This window comes from Lissotriton helveticus, chromosome 8 (genome assembly GCF_964261635.1).
Source record: "Lissotriton helveticus chromosome 8, aLisHel1.1, whole genome shotgun sequence".
Lineage (NCBI taxonomy): Eukaryota > Metazoa > Chordata > Amphibia > Caudata > Salamandridae > Lissotriton > Lissotriton helveticus.
In genome coordinates, this window is record NC_136069.1 from 1,587,655,891 (window position 1) to 1,587,673,845 (window position 17,955).

At 43.2% G+C, this 17,955-nt stretch overlaps 1 protein-coding gene across 1 annotated transcript in view; it reads right to left on the reverse strand.

Annotated features, from left to right (window-relative positions):
* Nucleotides 1-17,955, reverse strand: part of PDE2A (phosphodiesterase 2A) — a 1,220,867-nt gene that overhangs the window by 712,761 nt on the left and 490,151 nt on the right. Inside the window, exon 2 of the mRNA XM_078658599.1 lies at nucleotides 2,765-2,854. Within this exon, the coding sequence (XP_078514725.1) occupies nucleotides 2,765-2,854 (90 nt within the window). The remainder of the gene's footprint in view (nucleotides 1-2,764; nucleotides 2,855-17,955) is intronic.

Below are 17,955 nucleotides of genomic sequence, written 5' to 3' on the forward strand. Positions count from 1 at the left end.
GGCACGGAGAGCGCGATATCAGGCACAGAATGCAGGTCGCATGCACAGATAGCTGGCACAGGAGGGACGAGCTGCGAGAGGAGCGACCAGTTCTGACTGGCTGGGAGTCCTGTAACAGCCTTGTTGGTCGACTTTCGGTAGTTGTATCATTCTGCTTTTTTTGCTGAAAAATATATTTCCATTCATCTTCTCTGCCAACCACGGAATGGTACCAGTGCCTTCATTTCATGGGTTGAGTTTTCCATTGAACATACCTATGGTTCGCGGCCATCCTAACCAGGAACATACTTACTGTGGACGGCTTGTGGGAGTGGGTCCCTGCTTGAGTTTGATTTGAATGTTATTCGACTATGAGCCACTGTGGTTGACTGAAATTTGGATTGGAGTTGGGGATTCTTTAACTGTGACTGTCGTAACTAATTTTGTTGCATTATTCCGGACCTTCTGTAGGTTGTATACTGGATTTTTAACACAATGTGGTGCCGAATGTTGTGGCATTTAATTTTTGTTCGAAGTATTACCACACTTTAGGGGACATTGCTTCTCAGGAAGGCTAGAAGTTAATTAAATTTAAGACTTGCTTTACCTATGTTTCCTTGAATGAATGGGCCTTGAACTGTACAGATTTGAATGGGATATCCATATGATGGCTACGTATATTAGAAATTGTATACAGCTACAATCTTTGTCATTTTCAAATGTACTGCTACATTTAAAACTTTTTATGATGATCACCATTTCTTAAAATAACCCAGATTATGATTTGTTTGAAGGACATCCCAAGAATTATGGAGTTTTGGAGGCCAAGCTCAAACTCCTCTTTCACTTCTTTCTTATCAGCACCAGATTATGTCCATGGCTTGCCGAAACGTGTCTTTATTTTAATTGAGCAGATTTGTGGATAAAATTACAATTGTAAACTGCTTTGCTTTCCTTTCTCCTTTTTCATTTTAAACCCTCCTATGTTAAATTCTGATTATGTTATTAAATTCAGTCTCACACTCTTTGATTCTTTAGACTCACATGAGCATCTGAAAGCTCAAGCCTTGACGGAAATATTTTAGTAAGAGAATTCCATGGTACTACACTGTTCAAAGTCAATTGACTTACAGTTTCCAGCACACAATCCAAGGATCAGGATGTGTCCTTCGATTTATGCGCTTGCATTCGCTAGACCGCATAATGCAGTGTGCAGTAGACTCAGCCCTGGCTCAGTAATGCGCTACAAGTGAAGCAAGGGATGGGAAAGAACAGAGCTGCTGATCATGTGTAAAGTATAGGCCATAATCCTAGATCACTCACTCTACTGAAAAAGTGGGAATGAATGTGACACTGTCCCTATTTGGCCTGGTATTTTACGAGTGCCTCTCAATTGTTCAAGCTAGTCTGTCATCTGAACGGCACGCGCAAATATGGGCATCCTCACACTTATATGAGTGCTTTTGCCAGAAGATCGGCAAAATACAGGGGAAAGACTTGGAACCAAAATAAGCGGTGTAAAATATTGCAGCACTAGGTCGATATTGCGTCGAGCAACCATAGCAAGAAAGTCTATGCCTCGGTAGGACATGGGTCTAGGGTCTCGCGGTATTCCCATAAGTATAATTTGAGAAAAAAATAGGACAAATGCTGCATTTGTTTCAGTGTCTGCTGCAGCACTCCGAATAATTACTTCCCAACAGCAGCAAAAATGTGCCCCCTTTATAGAAGCCCCCCATAGAAGCTCCTGAAATCTGCTGCCCCAGGAGGATGCCATGACTTAGCTCTGATTTAAGTCTATATTCTGATCTGAAATGCACTTCCTTGTAAAAGCAGAACTGAGGTCTTCTTATTTACTTCTCCCTGACCCCACTTGAATGATTAATTAAAAAAAAACCCTCTCCAGAATTTTCTCTCGAAGTAAATACAATAGGTTGAACCTAGGCAAGAGATTACACCAGTTTTTAAAAAAAAATTATACTTTCAGAATCTGTCTCTTATTACTTGGCACTAGAAACAATATTTTGAAATCGGTTTTTATCAAGCATCAAACCAGGACTCACTAGGGTGCCTTCTCTGAGAACACAATATTTACTTTTGACTCCTTAGTTCTCTCTTAACAGAAAAAAAAAACAATTCCAAAAACTAAAGGAACCAAGCATTTTTATTTGTGATCTCTGCTGAAAACATTATAAATTGATAGATTGTGCATGATTAACCTTGTTTTATATTTTTCATTGTTTTCATTCTAATGCAATGTGACATATATAATGATTGTACTCTTTTCCAAATTTATTTCCATTTTATTTTAATTTTCTAAAAAAGACTTCAAAGATTCGTGACTAACACAGCTTTTTACCATTTGTGCATAAAATATCTGGAAACCAGGACCGGAACGGATACTTGATATTTCAATTAGATTATCTTTATTTTGCGGTGATGAATTGTATTAATTTCAGATAATTAACTCAAGGAAAAATGCACTTACTTAAAAAGTATACAATATAATTCCAAGGAGCAAAAATTCTTCCTTTCAAAATGCCCAGGTCAGTTCAGTTTGGTGAACATTCATTTATACGTTTTATTTGGCCTTGTAAAGAGGACACGAAAATGTGCTGAGCCTATGAGCAATGAGCAATTATTTAGGGATGCTGTGTCCCTGAATTTTTAAGTGCTGATTGGCCGCATTTCCTGTTCCCAATAGTCAATTAGATGGCTCCGCGAGCGAGTAAGCAAATCACAAGCCAAGAGAAGAAGGGAGGGCGGCCACTGGCCTCAACCTTACCACTTTTGGGAGAACGGCGGTGAGCGCATCTTTGATGACTTCCCGGATGCAGGAGACATCGATGACGGACCCCAAACTCAGCAAGGCATCCTAGGAGAGAGAGAAGAAAGACTAGCGATGAGGTGTGTGTAAACTGCTGAGGAGCTGTTAGATAAAACAGGATAACGCAGAATAAGCCAGATTGCATAGTTTGCACTACAGCGAGTTTGCACTAACATTTATAAATTACTGGTGGAATTTTAACACCATCATTTATGGATTTCACAGAATGCACCAGTGACATTTTACACCAACAGCTGGTAGATTGTGGACACCAAAAAGACTGTCACCCAGGCTTTGATCACAAGCACTTTAGACTGCGGCAAAGTATTCTACTATGGAATACCCGCCCACCTCACACACAAGCTCCAGACCATCTGAAAAGCCGCTGCCAGACTGGTCCACAACCTACCCCGCCACACCCATCACCCCTCACATCTGGATACTCCAGTGGCTCCCCATTCAGAAACGCAACCATTTCAAAATACTAACCCTCGCCTACAAAGCACTGCATTACAATGGACCTACCTACATCAACCGCCATCTGCACTTCCACCAGCCAACCCGCAACCTCTGATCAGCCTCACTGTCCCTCGCACACATTCCCCGAATTCGCAGACGCAGGGCAGGAGTCCGCTCATTCACTTGTTTAGCAGCAAAGAGCTGGAACACCCTCCCCGGACATCAGAAAGGCCACCTCGCTCACAACATTCCGCGAGAAACTTAAAACCTGGCTCTTCGACTGATGCTCCAGACCTCCCGCACCCACTCAGCGCCTAGAGACCTTCACTGGTGATTAGTTGGTGCTTTACAAGTCGTTTTATGTTACATTACATTACATTATATCTTTACATCAACATTTGTGCTAACATTTGGAAACACAACAAACAAAAGCACTATGGCGAATCCTTAAAAAGACACTGAAAATATAGAGATGGAAAAGATGCAAAAAAAGAAACAGAGAACTCTGGGTAGCTCTCAAGTTCAGGTGGAAAGCAGCTCCTGTATAGAGCACTCTCAACACCAGCGGCCCTCTAGATCTGCTCACCTCAAATGTCTGCTTTTCTATCAAAGTCTTTAAGCATTGGATTATCACAGTGCATCCACGCCGAGATAGAAAAGCTGTGAAATGACATAAGCCATTTATCACTCCAGGCACAGTATTACAGCTTTGAATTGGTAAAATACTAACAGCACTGTCCTAGTCCTATGCTTAAAGACTTTGCTGTAGAAATGGCAAAAGACGTTGTCCCTTTCTATCTCGGTGTGGATGGCACTGTGCTAATCATATGCTTAAAGACTTTGATAGAAAAGCAGGCATTTGAGGTGAGCAAATTTAGGGAGTGTCACTAGTGTTGAGAGTGCTCTATACAGGAGCTGCTTTCCACCTAAACTTGAGAACTACCCAGAGTTCTCTCCTTCTTTTTTGCATAATTTATGCGTCACTCTATGCCTGAAAGGGTATTGAGATGGAAAAGATATGGATGTTTTAAAAAATTTAATATTGTGTTTCCTAATCTCTCATGGCAGTAAATTCCAGAATCTGGCAGACTGCAGAGCCTCGTTTGTTTCTATATCTACATCTGGGCACATGTCAAAGAAAAGAGCCTGGTGCTTTAATGGTACCCAGACTTCAATGCATCTCAAAGACCAGGATAACAGTTCGCACTCTATGTACTTCTTTCTTCCTTGGGAGTCAGGGCAGGTTTGTTACCAGCAGGGCACTTGCATCTCTTCTGTATTGGCCTAGGAATTTTGAACAGATTGAAGAAGCTGGTAGGCCTGCACGAACCACACTGGCATAAGCGTTTATGGCCAAAAGCTACCACTTGTGACTGACAGAGTCAAGATCTGAGGATAGGATGTATGTCGTTACTACGCATGCATTTACAACGCATGCCTTTACGACGCAACTTTTACAACGTAAGTCGTTACAATGACTTGCGTTGGGGGGCGCTGGATAGTGAATAGTTTAATTTATAATTCCAAATCCAGTCCCCGTGGATAGTAGGGAAGGAGTTGGATAGTAAATTAAACTATTCCCTATCCTGGAGCGCCCCCCAGCGCAAGTCGTTGTAACGACTTGCGGTGTAAAAGTTGCGTCGTAAAGGCACAGCGTTGTAAAAGTTGCGTAGAAAACGCTGTTCCCCCTGAGGATATTTACCCTCGCAGATGCATTTTAATGTCATAAAAAATCCCCGCAGTATGGTGTATTTTAGGGTGTAGGGTGGTAATGTGGGCACTCACAGGAGTGTACCCAAGGCAGAGGGTGGAAACTGGGAAGGTAGAGAATGCAATACTTCATTTGTAAAATACTGAGTGTCGGTGCCCAAACCAATTGGTAAAATACAGAGTGTCCGTGCCCAAACGTTTTCCCAGAAGCCTGCAACCATCGCTGAGAATGTCGGGATTGCCAAATACCAATGCTGCACAGTCTAGATTCCACCTCATGCTTCCTTCTTCCACCACCATACATTTCCTGCCCCTTTCTTTCACTCTTATGTGGTTCTTATTCAATTTTTCTTTCTCACTTTGTACCTTTTTTATTTCCTACTCTTTCTCCTCTTTACTTTTTGTGTGTTTTTCCCTCTACCATACAGAACGCCGCAGCCAGACTCATCATAGATCTCCCCAAATGAACCCAAGTTGCTCCCCACCTTAGAGACCTCCACTGGCTCCCCATTCAGAAGAGATGCCAATTCAAGATCCTCACACACCTACAAATCCCTCCACAACCTAAGACCTGCCTACATCAACCAATCGACTGAGCTTCCACCAACCCTCCAGACACCTGCGCTCCTCCTGACTCGCCCTCGCACACCTCCCGCATCCGGCGCAGCCGCAGCGATGGCTGCTCCTTTTCCTACATCGCTGCCAAGACCTGGAACGACCTTTAGCTCCAGCTTCGTACTGCCCCCTCACTGTCAGACTTCAGAAAGAGACTCTAGACCTGACTCTTCTACACAGGCACAGCCCCAGATACACACAAGGGTGACAGTGTGCGCTGTACAAATGCTTGACTGATTGATTTCACTCTCTTGCTCTGAGTCAAAGTCTGATCAAGAAAAATAAGTGCTGGTCCCCAAAAAGGAGTGTCAGTGGGGTGGACCCTCGCCTGCAACCACCGGGTCAAATTAAGCACAGAGAACCATCATAAACATTTTATTTTTTGTCGATATTCAGAAAACTAATGCTTGCTTTTCCCATTCCCCTTTACGCATGCAACTATTCTCCCAAAAAAGCAGGTGAAAGTGTGTAAATTGGAGAGAAAAGGTCCCTGAACACCGCCCTATTTCATGAGAGAGGACAGGAAGGGGTTTTGCTTTCATGAAAAATATTTTCTGCCAGATAAAAAAAAAACGGCTCATATGCCCAAAAGGGCAACAGGAATATGCTTTTAAATCTTAGACTTGAGCAGATTCCATGCACACTCCTGGGAAGTTTCGTGAATCCTTAAAGATGGAAGGCCACTCACTTCATTTGAGAAAACCTATCATGAGTAGAATTTTCCATTTTAAAATATATTTGTTGTTTGGCCTCGACTAATTTCTGTTTACCATTCCCCCTTTACCTTTCATTCCCCATAAGACGTGCGTCTTGGCTATGCTACGCGCTAATAACTCATATTACTGTGTAATCTCATGTTTTTCTCCTATGTCTATAATTGGCTCCTGTAATTGATTTAATTATGTAACTGTAACTCTGATACCTCTAGGTCTAGCCTGTGCTATATACAACTTTGCAAGTAAATACACTATCTCTTTCTCTCTCTACATTATACATTCCCAATTCTTTCCCTATCCCATATTCTATCCCAAATCTTCTAACTGGAAATGGTAAAGCGCCTTGCTACCCATGTCACTAGGTCCACGCTACATAATCACCTTTATTATAAGAGGAGAAACAGAAAATGGATTTTAGAAGGTCAATGCTTTAGGCCCTTTTCTGAATCGAAAGTCATTTGATACTTGGAGAAGCAGGAGAGAGGGAAGAGGATTCCAGATGTAAGAACCCCTGTTGAGTGATTCTTGCTTCTCCGACACACAGACTGCAATGCAGAGAGAGCCTGACAGAAGTCAGTCCAATGCAACAGAAAGTAGATTATTTTTGAGCAGAGAGGGGCCTCTGTTTCTATTCTTTAAATATGACTGATGTTGACACAGACTTTCTGCTACAGGGGATTTTAATTTCAGAGCTCAAGAGCTGTAAAAATCCGAAATAATTGTCATTTTATGTGCCTTTAGGAGTGGTGACGGGAATGCAATGCGCTCAGCGGCCCGTGCTGTGCCGGGAAGCTGCGCTGAATTACCGCAGGCTGTAGGGCGACCATTAACCCCGGCATTATTAGAGAGGGGGCTTAAAATCGATAAAAGTAGAAGTGGAACCCCGCCAGGGCTGCAGGTGAGTTCAGAAAGGCAACGGAAAATATGCCCACCTCGGTGTAAAATAGCTGTCTTCATCTGACACAGTCTCACTTCAGGATTTTGCTATTAAATGACAAAATAGGGTACCTCGTGCCTACTTTTTCCTTTAGCCACCCTACTTGTACGTATCTCTACTGCCCATAGTCACCTAACTTCCCCTACTCCAGGACCTTACAAAATAAAATAACCTCCCTCTTACCTGCCACTCTTAAACCCCTGGCACCTTGCCATACACAAATTCTCTCGCTCTTTTTCTCTCTCGCTCTTTTTCTCTCTCTTTCTTTTTCTCTCTCTTTCTTTTTTTCTCTCTCTCTTTCTCTCTCTCTCTCTTTCTCTCACTCTGTTTACTAGCTGTAACTCTTCTACTCCCTGGTTCCCTATGAATATTTCCTACTTCTTACCCCCCTCATAATGCTACTGACCCTGGCGCCCTAGATTTATTGACCCATGTCCCCTGCTTGTATCTTCCTTGTCACTGTGTGTCCTAGGCATTCTGCTGAGTATAGTGTTTTAAATATTGTGCTACAACAATATCATAGCCAAAATATCGACTACCATGGCACGTGAAGTGTGTTGGTAATCACGACTGGCGAGTTTTAGTGCTATTATATCTGTGTTTTTTTCTGACTGCCATTGTTTTTTTGGTGATGTATTCATTTTCAACCTCTATCTGGGCAGAAGGAGTGGGCTGCAGGACCTGACCTTCACCCAGAGGGGGCAGCCATCCCTTGATGCACATGGGGGAAACATCCTTTTCAACGCAACTTTTACCACGCAGTGCCTTTACGACGCAACTATTACAACGCATGTCATTACAAAGGATTGCGCTGGGGGGCGCTCTAGGATAGGGAATGGATTTAATATACTATCCAACACCTTCCCTACTATCCACGGGGACTGGAGTTGGAATAGTAAATTAAACTATTCACTATCCAGCACCCCTTAACGCTATGAGTAGTAACAGCATGCGTTGTAAAAACTGCGATGTAAAGGCATGCGTGGTAAAAGCATGCGTTGTAATGTCATACATCCGTGCATGGCCTCCAGCAGGGCGCTGCAGGGGTGGCCGCAGGATCCGACCTGTTTTCAGACCCTCCATCCAACCCACCGTGGGTGGCCAAACCCCATTGTGCACTGCTGAGTCCTGTCACCCAATGCCCAACCCACCATGGGAAACCAACTACAGCTCCACACAGCAGTTAGCCGTGTGCAGCGGGAGTAAGGTGGCCAATCCCGCTTTGCATAAGGGTTGGCCCATAGAGCCTGACCTTTGTGAAGGTCTTATATTTATTTATTTACTTTGACCTGAACTTTGCCTCAGAATCGCATGTTTAATTTCTGATTTACGAATACCCAACACTGGTTCCCCCAGTCGCTGGATAATAATTTTGGGGTTGGGGATTCACGAGTAAGGAAATTAAATCATGCATACCTTCTTTTTTTTATTTAAACTAACGTAAAATGGACTTTGATGGTCCACCCACTATGACTTGGGGGTTAGGGCACACCTACTCGGCATCCTTATAAGCCCCTTTTTTTTATCTTCAGAACACGGGAACTGTGGCCCGCATCCTGAATTGGCTTTTGCAGGAGAAATGCTACTCTCACGTCAGCCAATCAGATATCTCCATACTGTAGTTCCTACTACAGACTCGTAGTTCTGGAAAGAACGACAGGAGAAAAGGTTCCCTCCAATCAGATCCCTTTTTAACACCTTGGCTGCGGCCGGCATTCCGCGCCGGTGCTGGACATTCCGATCGCGGGCGTGGTCATGACGGCTCCCGGCCATCATCAGCACACGCCCACCGTGACGCATGACGACCGGGAGCCGTCATCAGCACCGAAGGGGTTGAAAACTATTTTCGAATTTGTGAATGACTAACAAATCTCAAATGGCCAAGACAGTATGGAATTTTTAAAGCCCACTTTACAACTTTAAAAAAAAACTATATCTCAAAATTACTGAACAGAGTTACACAAACCACAAGCGCTCGATTTCTGATGAGAGTCTTACTTTCACGCCAAGTTTGGCCTAAATCCGTTAAGTGGTTTGGGCTGAAGGCATGAGCAGAAATTCCCATGCGAGGTACAATGGACATGCTGGACCTCAGCTGCTTCAACAAGTGACTTCCAGATTACAAGCAAATCCGTCCCCGGGGTCAAAACTTTTAGACAAATCAAAAAATGCCTTTTCAATCATTAGTACAGCAGAACCATATCAAGACAGCGGTGACCACCACTGCACCAGGCCTTTGACCACGTGGTTTATGATGTCATGAGAACCCCTTAATAGCTTTTTAAGGCCAGATTACATGCCTTATGCTTTGATCTATATCTATATGTTTGGGTATTTTTCGTGCCCAAATTGCAGTGACATAAAGATCCATATTATTTCACAAGGGAACCATGAAATATGGGAAATATTTTATAGTTCCCAGTGAAATATGGGGTTTAACATTATGAAGACAGCTTGATAACCACTCTGCAGACCCATAACATTATAAGCAGGGCCACTGGAATTATGTGATTGTGCGGCAACACCGTTTTTCACATAATTATAGATTTGCCACATAATTAATCATCTGCTGCAAAATCTGCAGATTTTAACAAAAAAAAAGAATTCTAGCTCAAATGGTTCAAAAGTTACTAAAAATGCTGAGACACTTGTTGCCAGCCAGTTTAAGGTCTTTTGGAAACGTTCACTGGTCAATTTTCTGTTGTTTGTTGCTGCAGTTGGGTGTTAAAATGGTACTAATGGGGTGCAACCAATGCCCAGACAGTGTTAACAACTGGAAACATGACAAAACAATGAAGCAATGCTATTACAAAATGTGACGCATAATTTACTCAACTCTGCCGCCTGAATTGGTCCTCTCTTGCCGCATAATTCCAGTGTCCCTGGTTCTAAGGTCTGCTAGGGTTATGTGGAAAATGTATCTGAATTATGTGGGGAAGTTGTCTAAATTAACATGTCAAAAAGCCAAATTAGGTGACACATTCTCTGGAAGTTATTTTAGCCGTTTGATCAAGAAACAACATTTTTGGGAAATCTGCAAACTATGCAAACGTCTCTGGCACATCATGTAGTAAATATGGTAGATCCATAACTATGTGGCAAATGATGCAGCCAAATCCACTGGTCCTCACAATGAGTCAATTCATTCATTTAAGGTAGACCTAAACATTCTAATTCCAATCAGTGCCCGTTGCTGGTACTAGTTTGAATAAAAAAAGCTTTATTAAGTAAGCACCACAAAATAACCTTGTAATAAAAAATACTTGAAGAGAAACATGTAATGTGGTCATATTTTATTATCTGGGGGTTCTGGTATAGCCTTATAGCCCTCTGCCAAGAACTATCCTGGTTTCTTAAAGGCAATGAACCCGAGTTATAGGCCGAGCTGCAGGCAGGGAGAGGGCCTTTAACAACCAGTACAGCCAGAGGCAGAAGGGGCACAAGACTATTAGAACATTCCACTCACTGAGGGTAGAATGTTCAAAATTGAAAGAGAAAAACATGAAGACAAACATTGGAATGTTGGAGCTTCGGGCTTCTATCAGCCATTATAATCCTGGAACCACTCCATTGTCTTCAATAAAGCTCTTGACATTCCAACATTCTAATGACATTTATAAACTGCTCTGCTTTCTGTTTCATGGTTTATGATGTCACCGGAGCCCCCCAATGGCAATATTAGCCCATACTAAGCCTATACATGTTTACCTTTACAATATTGTGTTTGTTGATTTTCTGGATATGATATTTTAGCAGGAAGATATTTAAATCACAATATTCTGATATACATTTCTACCATGTATTAATTCCCTCCCCCTTCCCCGCTCCTAATGCTTAACACTCCCTCCTTGGTCCTCTAGGCACTACATTATTCCACTCTATATATTCCCATCTCATAATTCCTTTGCCCTATGTGTGTGCTTTACATTGTACTCTTCCTCTTACCCCTTTGGACACTTTGGGTATTTTTTGCTTCCCCCCCTTCTTTCTGTTCCTCGTTTTCTGTATTGAGTGTTGAAGTCCCTTTTTTGACTCCTTTAAAACTACCACTGCACAACACCCAGTAGCTTTGTAGATAGGTTCCCTTATACAAGAAACCCTACATAAAATCAAACAGAGCCGCTGCTCAGGTTTGTATGTTCTCTGCGGTGGAAAGATTGAATATTAGCCTGATCTCCTCAGACTTTCATAATTTCATAAACTGCGAAATGAGTACCAATTTCTTAGATTTTTTAAGAGTTTTGTAAAGTGCTGACATGTTACTCCACTTCCCCTATGCGAATCAGTATAGAAGCAAATTCTCAATCATTGTGTCTTTCATCTGGAAATAGCGCTCTAACAGCCCCTCCACTAGGTGGCAGCAGCAGGCATCACCCTATATGTGTTGTGGTTGAAAGGGCATTTCGGCCATTGGATTAAGGGCCTGGTCACTCCGCATGGGGCGGGTTAGTCTTGTGATGCTGAGAGACATCAGGATGTCCTCCTTGTACAGATCCAGAGGTCAGGCAACTGGAGGTCAGGCAGCAGCAGGTGTAAATAGAATCTTGCTCCCAGAACCATATTGGTTTTTAGGTCTCGCCCTGCGATTGCAGGCCAAAGGCCTGCAGTCGCAGAGCGAGTCTTTTGTAATCGTTTCACGCGTTTTACTTTCAAGGACTAGGCAGAGCGGACAAGAGGCTGTTACGCGCACGCAGCCGGCCGCAATGGGATCAGGTCGCGCGCTCACCCTCTCCTGTCTCTTCTTTCTCTCCTTGGACGCCTCATGCATACACACACACAGCCCCTGCTTTTCGCACAAGCACACACACAGACACACACACGGGCACACGAGCGCACATACACACACACACACATGCACACATACAGACACCAACTCCCCCCCCCCCGCCGCCTCCACCCCCCAAGGGTGAGATGTCCCCCCCCTCTTTCCTCGCACTCACCTGAGAGGTCGGCGCGGGCCCCACCGAGCAGCAGGAGGCAGGCGGCGAGCAGCAGCGGCGGCTCCATGGCGCTTGGTCCGTCCGTCTGTCTGACTGCCGGCGCGTGCCCCCTTTCGGCCTCCTATACAGATGCGTGAGAGAACAAGGCCCAGTGCGCCCCTCTTACGCACTGAGCGAGCGCGCGCGTGCCCGCCCGCCACAGAAAGAGAGCACGGACAAGGACCCGGGTCTAATATCAGCTGCGCACGACCCGAGCCCGAGGACAGGGGGCAGACCAGGGCCATGGAAGTAGAAGGACAAGGGCCGCGAGCCCGCCTGCGCTCGTGTATCGCTTTGTGTGAGCACAGAGGCAGTCTACGCTGCCAGGTAACAGTGAGTATTCCCAATATTCGGCATTGCTTTGGGGGTGACCAGACACTCGTTTATTTTCTGCAGTCATCATACGTGAATAGCCAGACTGTGTAGTCTGTCTACGTTATCCATTCATGAGAGAGTCTCGTAGGTTATCACGTGATCGGACAGGAGGACTCAAGACTCCCACTCGGCACAAACGCCGACTTTCTATCATGGCGAACATTCTTGCCAAGAAACAGGTACGAACTATCTGGCGCAGTACCCAAAAAAGGCCCGTACCCACAAAAATAAAATCCGTCAGTCCTTAACAGTTAAATCTCCGAGCCCTAACAGGAACCATAGAATCATACGGCTAACTCCGGTTTACTCTCATCTCCTTTTGTTGTACTTGCAGCATGAGCCCGTCAGCAGCCCGCCTGGGTCCTGGGCCGCAAGCACGTCGACCAGGGGGAAAAAAAAAATCAATATTTTACAACTGAAAGAGCTCCACCATGGCGAATCTGTTCGCCGCCGGATTTATTTATGTATAGGTAAGTGCATCGGTGGAGTACATTAATTTGCCCATACTGATTAACAACTGACCCATGTAATACTCGCCACTTTTAATCGAGCTCTCACGGGGGTCAGAGATTTTAATTTTCGTATCTTTCCCCGTGGTGTGTACCACATGTAGCTCATTTTATGGTTATCCTGGCTTCCTGTAGTGTGCAAACTACACGGACAGTATCTCACAGCAGGACCTCCGTTTCACCTATCGAGCACTTTCCCCGTAAGCACTGAGGTAACAATGTATAATTAGTAAGATTAAGATACATACATCTGGTTTGAAGTTTGTTCCATTCTCAACTTTAATTTATCTGTTCAGTTATAGTAGAGCGGAGCAAGCTATGTCTTATGACTGTTTCCTGTTGCCTATCGATCCTTTTTGTGCCCACTTAATGGCCTTCTAGAAACTACTGCCTCGAGTGCCTCTTATACCGTGTTCAGAATCTAAAACTCACTACAGTAAAATTTCCAGGTAATACTCTGCAGCTTTACTTTGTTAAGTGTTACGTTTTTGGCACCGCTTTTTACCTTGCAAAGAGTAAACACTAATTTGAGGTGCAATAACCCAAGAAGCTTAGTACTCTCCAGTGGTCCTAGATTTATCACATTCTTTAAACACGCAAGTAGCGAGCCATATACTCCTGAAAGAGGTAGCCTTGCTTGGTGTCTATATTAAAATATTTATAATAATGTTGCCAGACAGTGTAGCTGCTGAGCTGAATAGGTACTATATAAATATCCATAACTACCATCCCTTGAATAAACAAGCTGCAGAACTCTTATTACATAATAAGTGATATTTTCTTATGATTGCATCCTGAGTTACATAAACGCTACAGTTAGCAATAGCATCAGTGTAATTTGGACTATCTAGCTTCTCTACGGAAATGTTTGTGAATTCTCCGTCATCCCTCAACTAAGATAAATAATGACAGATTTTGATACACAGGTTTGTGCCTTGGACATCGTCAAAGCCTATACATTGAAGCACGCTTGCTTTAGACATCATCTATTCATTGTGAGTTCTAGCAATTCTTATCTGCATTTCCTCCTTCTTCCATTACCGGTTCTCTCTTGGCTCTTTTTGGTTGATCTGAGTTTCATTCTTGACACTCACTGTCTGTAATCACACTATGGGTGATCTATATTAACTCCTTTTTAACCAACATTGGTGATTGGTAATCTTGAGTTATCGCAATTCTGTGTGAATTCCAGATTTTTTGCAACCTATTGGCAACTTTTGAGTAAAAAGCTTAACCCCCTAGATTTTTTTTTAACTCCGTGTATGTCCATTGATTTTACTGTATTTCATGTTTAAGACATGTATCTTCGGATTACTCTGTAGGAAAAACATTTGTGGCCCTCCTGATGAAGGCATGTCCAGTGCCGAAACATGCGTTGAGAACTTTGATCACCCAGCCACGACATATCAGCCCTTGTTTATAAATGCTTGCTATGATTATATGTATAAATTTGTATCATATGTTGTGTCCACTCAATTTTTTGATTAATTGTTCCCTTGAAATACCAAATGGTGAACACATTGTATCCGACTTATGACTCATCAATTTGTGTTCCTACCTGCTTTTTAGGTCGAGCCTGTCTCATTCCGCAGGAATGGATAGGATCGAATTCATGTCGGCAAAATCCTCTTCAAACTAAGGGGTTTCAGCCCGGCGTTTTCTTGCAGTTCACGTGAACATGCACGAGCATTCACGGCCAGGGCTTCTCCTCCCCTAGCAGCACTCCTCCTACACCAGCAACTCCCCCCTCCCACACCAGCACCTCCCCTCTCTCTCCCCGCAAGCACAGCCTTGCCGTAGCAGCACTCCTCCCACACCAGCACCTCCCCCCTCCCACACCAGCACCTCCCCTCTCTCTCTCCCCGCAAACACAGCCTTCCTTTCATTTCTCCTCCCCTCCCCAGCCAGCTTCCCCCAGGCCGTGTTCCCTCAGATATGCTATTGCATATCGTTTGCTACCTCTTGTATTTTGTTGCTCTTGATACTTGCACAACTGTCACTATTGTCTCATGTAACGTAACGTTTGCTTTTGTAACATGCTCACTTGTAATTTTGGCTTCATGTATCTAAAAACGCCTCCCTCGCGCTCCTTTCTCCCTCTCTCCCGCTGCCTAGTCCTCCCACCCCCTCCCTCTCCAGCGCGCGCTCCACTCGCATCTGCCTGCTGCTCCCCCGCCCACCCCCCCCACTCCCCCAACCAGCAATGCCGAGAAGCTTGTTTCCTCTAAGAACATATCGTTTGCTACCTCTTGTATTTTGTTGCTCTTGATACTTGCACAACTGTCACTATTGTCTCATGTAACGTAACGTTTGCTTTTGTAACATGCTCACTTGTAATTTTGGCTTCATGTATCTAACAAGCATTGGCATTGCCAATAGGTCTCGCTTGTAGGACCTTATAAGTATTTAGTTTTGCAGCACAATATCCGATTATGCAACTCGTATATTGTGCTGCAAAACTAAATACTTATAAGGTCCCACAAGCGAGACCTATTGGCTATGCCAATGCTTGTTTTCTCTGCATTTGGGTCTCTGATGTTTAGACTTGGAGATCGACATGGTGTTTCTGGATCCCAATTTTCCAGACTTTGAGGTTAGTCTGGGCCAGAACCCCCTGAACCTGTAAGTTTCGGAAGTTTCAAAGACTGCAAAGATTAATTTTTTTAAAAACCTTCATATAGTTACAGAGAAAAACATTTACAACTTCACACACGTACTTCAGAGCAGGTGTTAAGCCACCCAAATTCTGTTGGTTAATATAATCTTCCAGATGTTGTAATATGAGTCATTTGTAAATTATCTACATATGATGTTACAACATATGCTTTTTACAAACTCTTCTAGCTGTATGCCATTACACTGACCACCAGTGCATCCCACACAACTATTTCTACCCAACATTACTAGTCCTACCATTAAAATGTGTCTTACTCTTGTCCTTAACCTCTAATACCAGGCTAAGATTTATTACAGCCACATTATTTTTACACACACCCCAACTCTTACTATAACTCAGCCCTAACAGATGTTTCTTTAATTTAATGTAATTAAAATGAATTCATTAAATATCAGATAGAACTATTAGTTTAAATATATTACGTATTGCATTATATTAGTATTACTTACATTACCCTACTGTAAGCATGTGAACCCTAAATGCTAAACTTGATGCAAAGCTAACAAATATGAACTACATAGGTGTATAATTAAATAAATTCAATTCAATTACTTAAATTAATACATTGAGCTCTATTCATAACCATAACAAAATAGAAAGCCTAAGTCTACCCCAATGAATGATAAATACAAAATAATTTTAATATTATGCGCATTCAATAAACGGAAATAAGTTAGAAAACTCTAAACTACAAATGAGAACTACTTGATAATATTAATATTCATTCAACTTAAATTCAGCAATGCAATGATCATGAAGTAACCTTGACCAGAACAAATGTTAAATATTTAATCATAGTAATTCCATTTAATAACTTAGGGTTTGATTTAGAGTTTAGCGGACAGGTTACTCTGACACAAATGTGATGAATGTCCTGCCTGCTGTATTTCAAGTGCATTATATGCTGTGAAACTTGTAATATTATGGGCAGGATATTATTTTGGCTGAGCTTCAGGCTGGCTTCCTAAGATTCAAGCTTGCGCCCTGCATATCACTTGGGGCCATATTTTCAAGCAAGGGTGATACATTATCGCCGCTTTAATCGGCAGGAAACTGCCGCTAAAGCGGCGATAATGGGCTTGATAATATGCCCTTGTGAATTCCCATAGAAGCCAGGTTCTGGTGTTAACCTGGGCTTCTATGGGAATTCACAATATTATAATAATATAATAATTATAATGTATCGCCCTTACTTGATAATATAGCCCCCACGTTCTTTATTTGTGAGCGTGCATCTCACTGAGCAATCGCTGATGCGCATTAGTGAGCATGTTATTGATTTTCGAACAGTGAAATGTGGCATTGACCTTTCTGCTTTTTTTCTTGAATATAACCCTGCAATAACTGGTCGATCAAAAAGGGGGGGGGGGGCTGTGTGGACCTTTTGTGTTCCAGTACACTTGAGTTATATATGTCTCACCTGTTTCCAGGAATCAAGCAGCAGCTTCTACTAAACGAGAGAAGAAACCAGTGAAGTTGATGTACTACAGGGGATGCATCAGAAATAAGCACTGACAGAGCCATTAGCTCCCGGCAGTGGTTTTTAGTGGATGCTGTGCAGCATGGCTAAAGAGAAAAAATTGAAAAAAGAAAATAGAGCTGCAGCTATACCGTTTTGTAGGCGAGCACATGATGCAGGGTCTTTTTAGTTTTTTTGATTTACCAATTCCAGATGGATGTGTAATTTTAAAAAAGTAGCGCGGAAGTGTTTTTAAATCAAACATATTGATTGTCAGGAGGGGTAGGTGGAGCGAGCTGGCAGCCGAGCAACACCGCGGGAGACATGGGGGATGGGCAGTCAAACAATAAAGGAAGCAGCGAAAGTTGACGTGAGGGGCGGGTATGAGCAACACCGCGGGAGACATGGGGAATGGGCTGTCAAACAATAAAGGAAGCAGCGCAAGTTGGCGTGAGGGACGGGTTCAAGTAACACTGAGTCAGGGTGGACGGGGGCTTTAATTAACACCTTCTATGCTAATGACAAGGTCAGCTCGTCATGCAGTACACTGGACGTGTGCTTATGACGAGCTGACCATGTCATGAACAATGGGAAATATTTATCTTCAGCGCAGGAGAAAAATCTCCATAGCACTGAAGGTGTTAACAGGGAGAAATGGCAGGGGGTCAAGAAAAACCGAGGGTTAGCGGTGATTTAAGCAACATAGAGAGCCA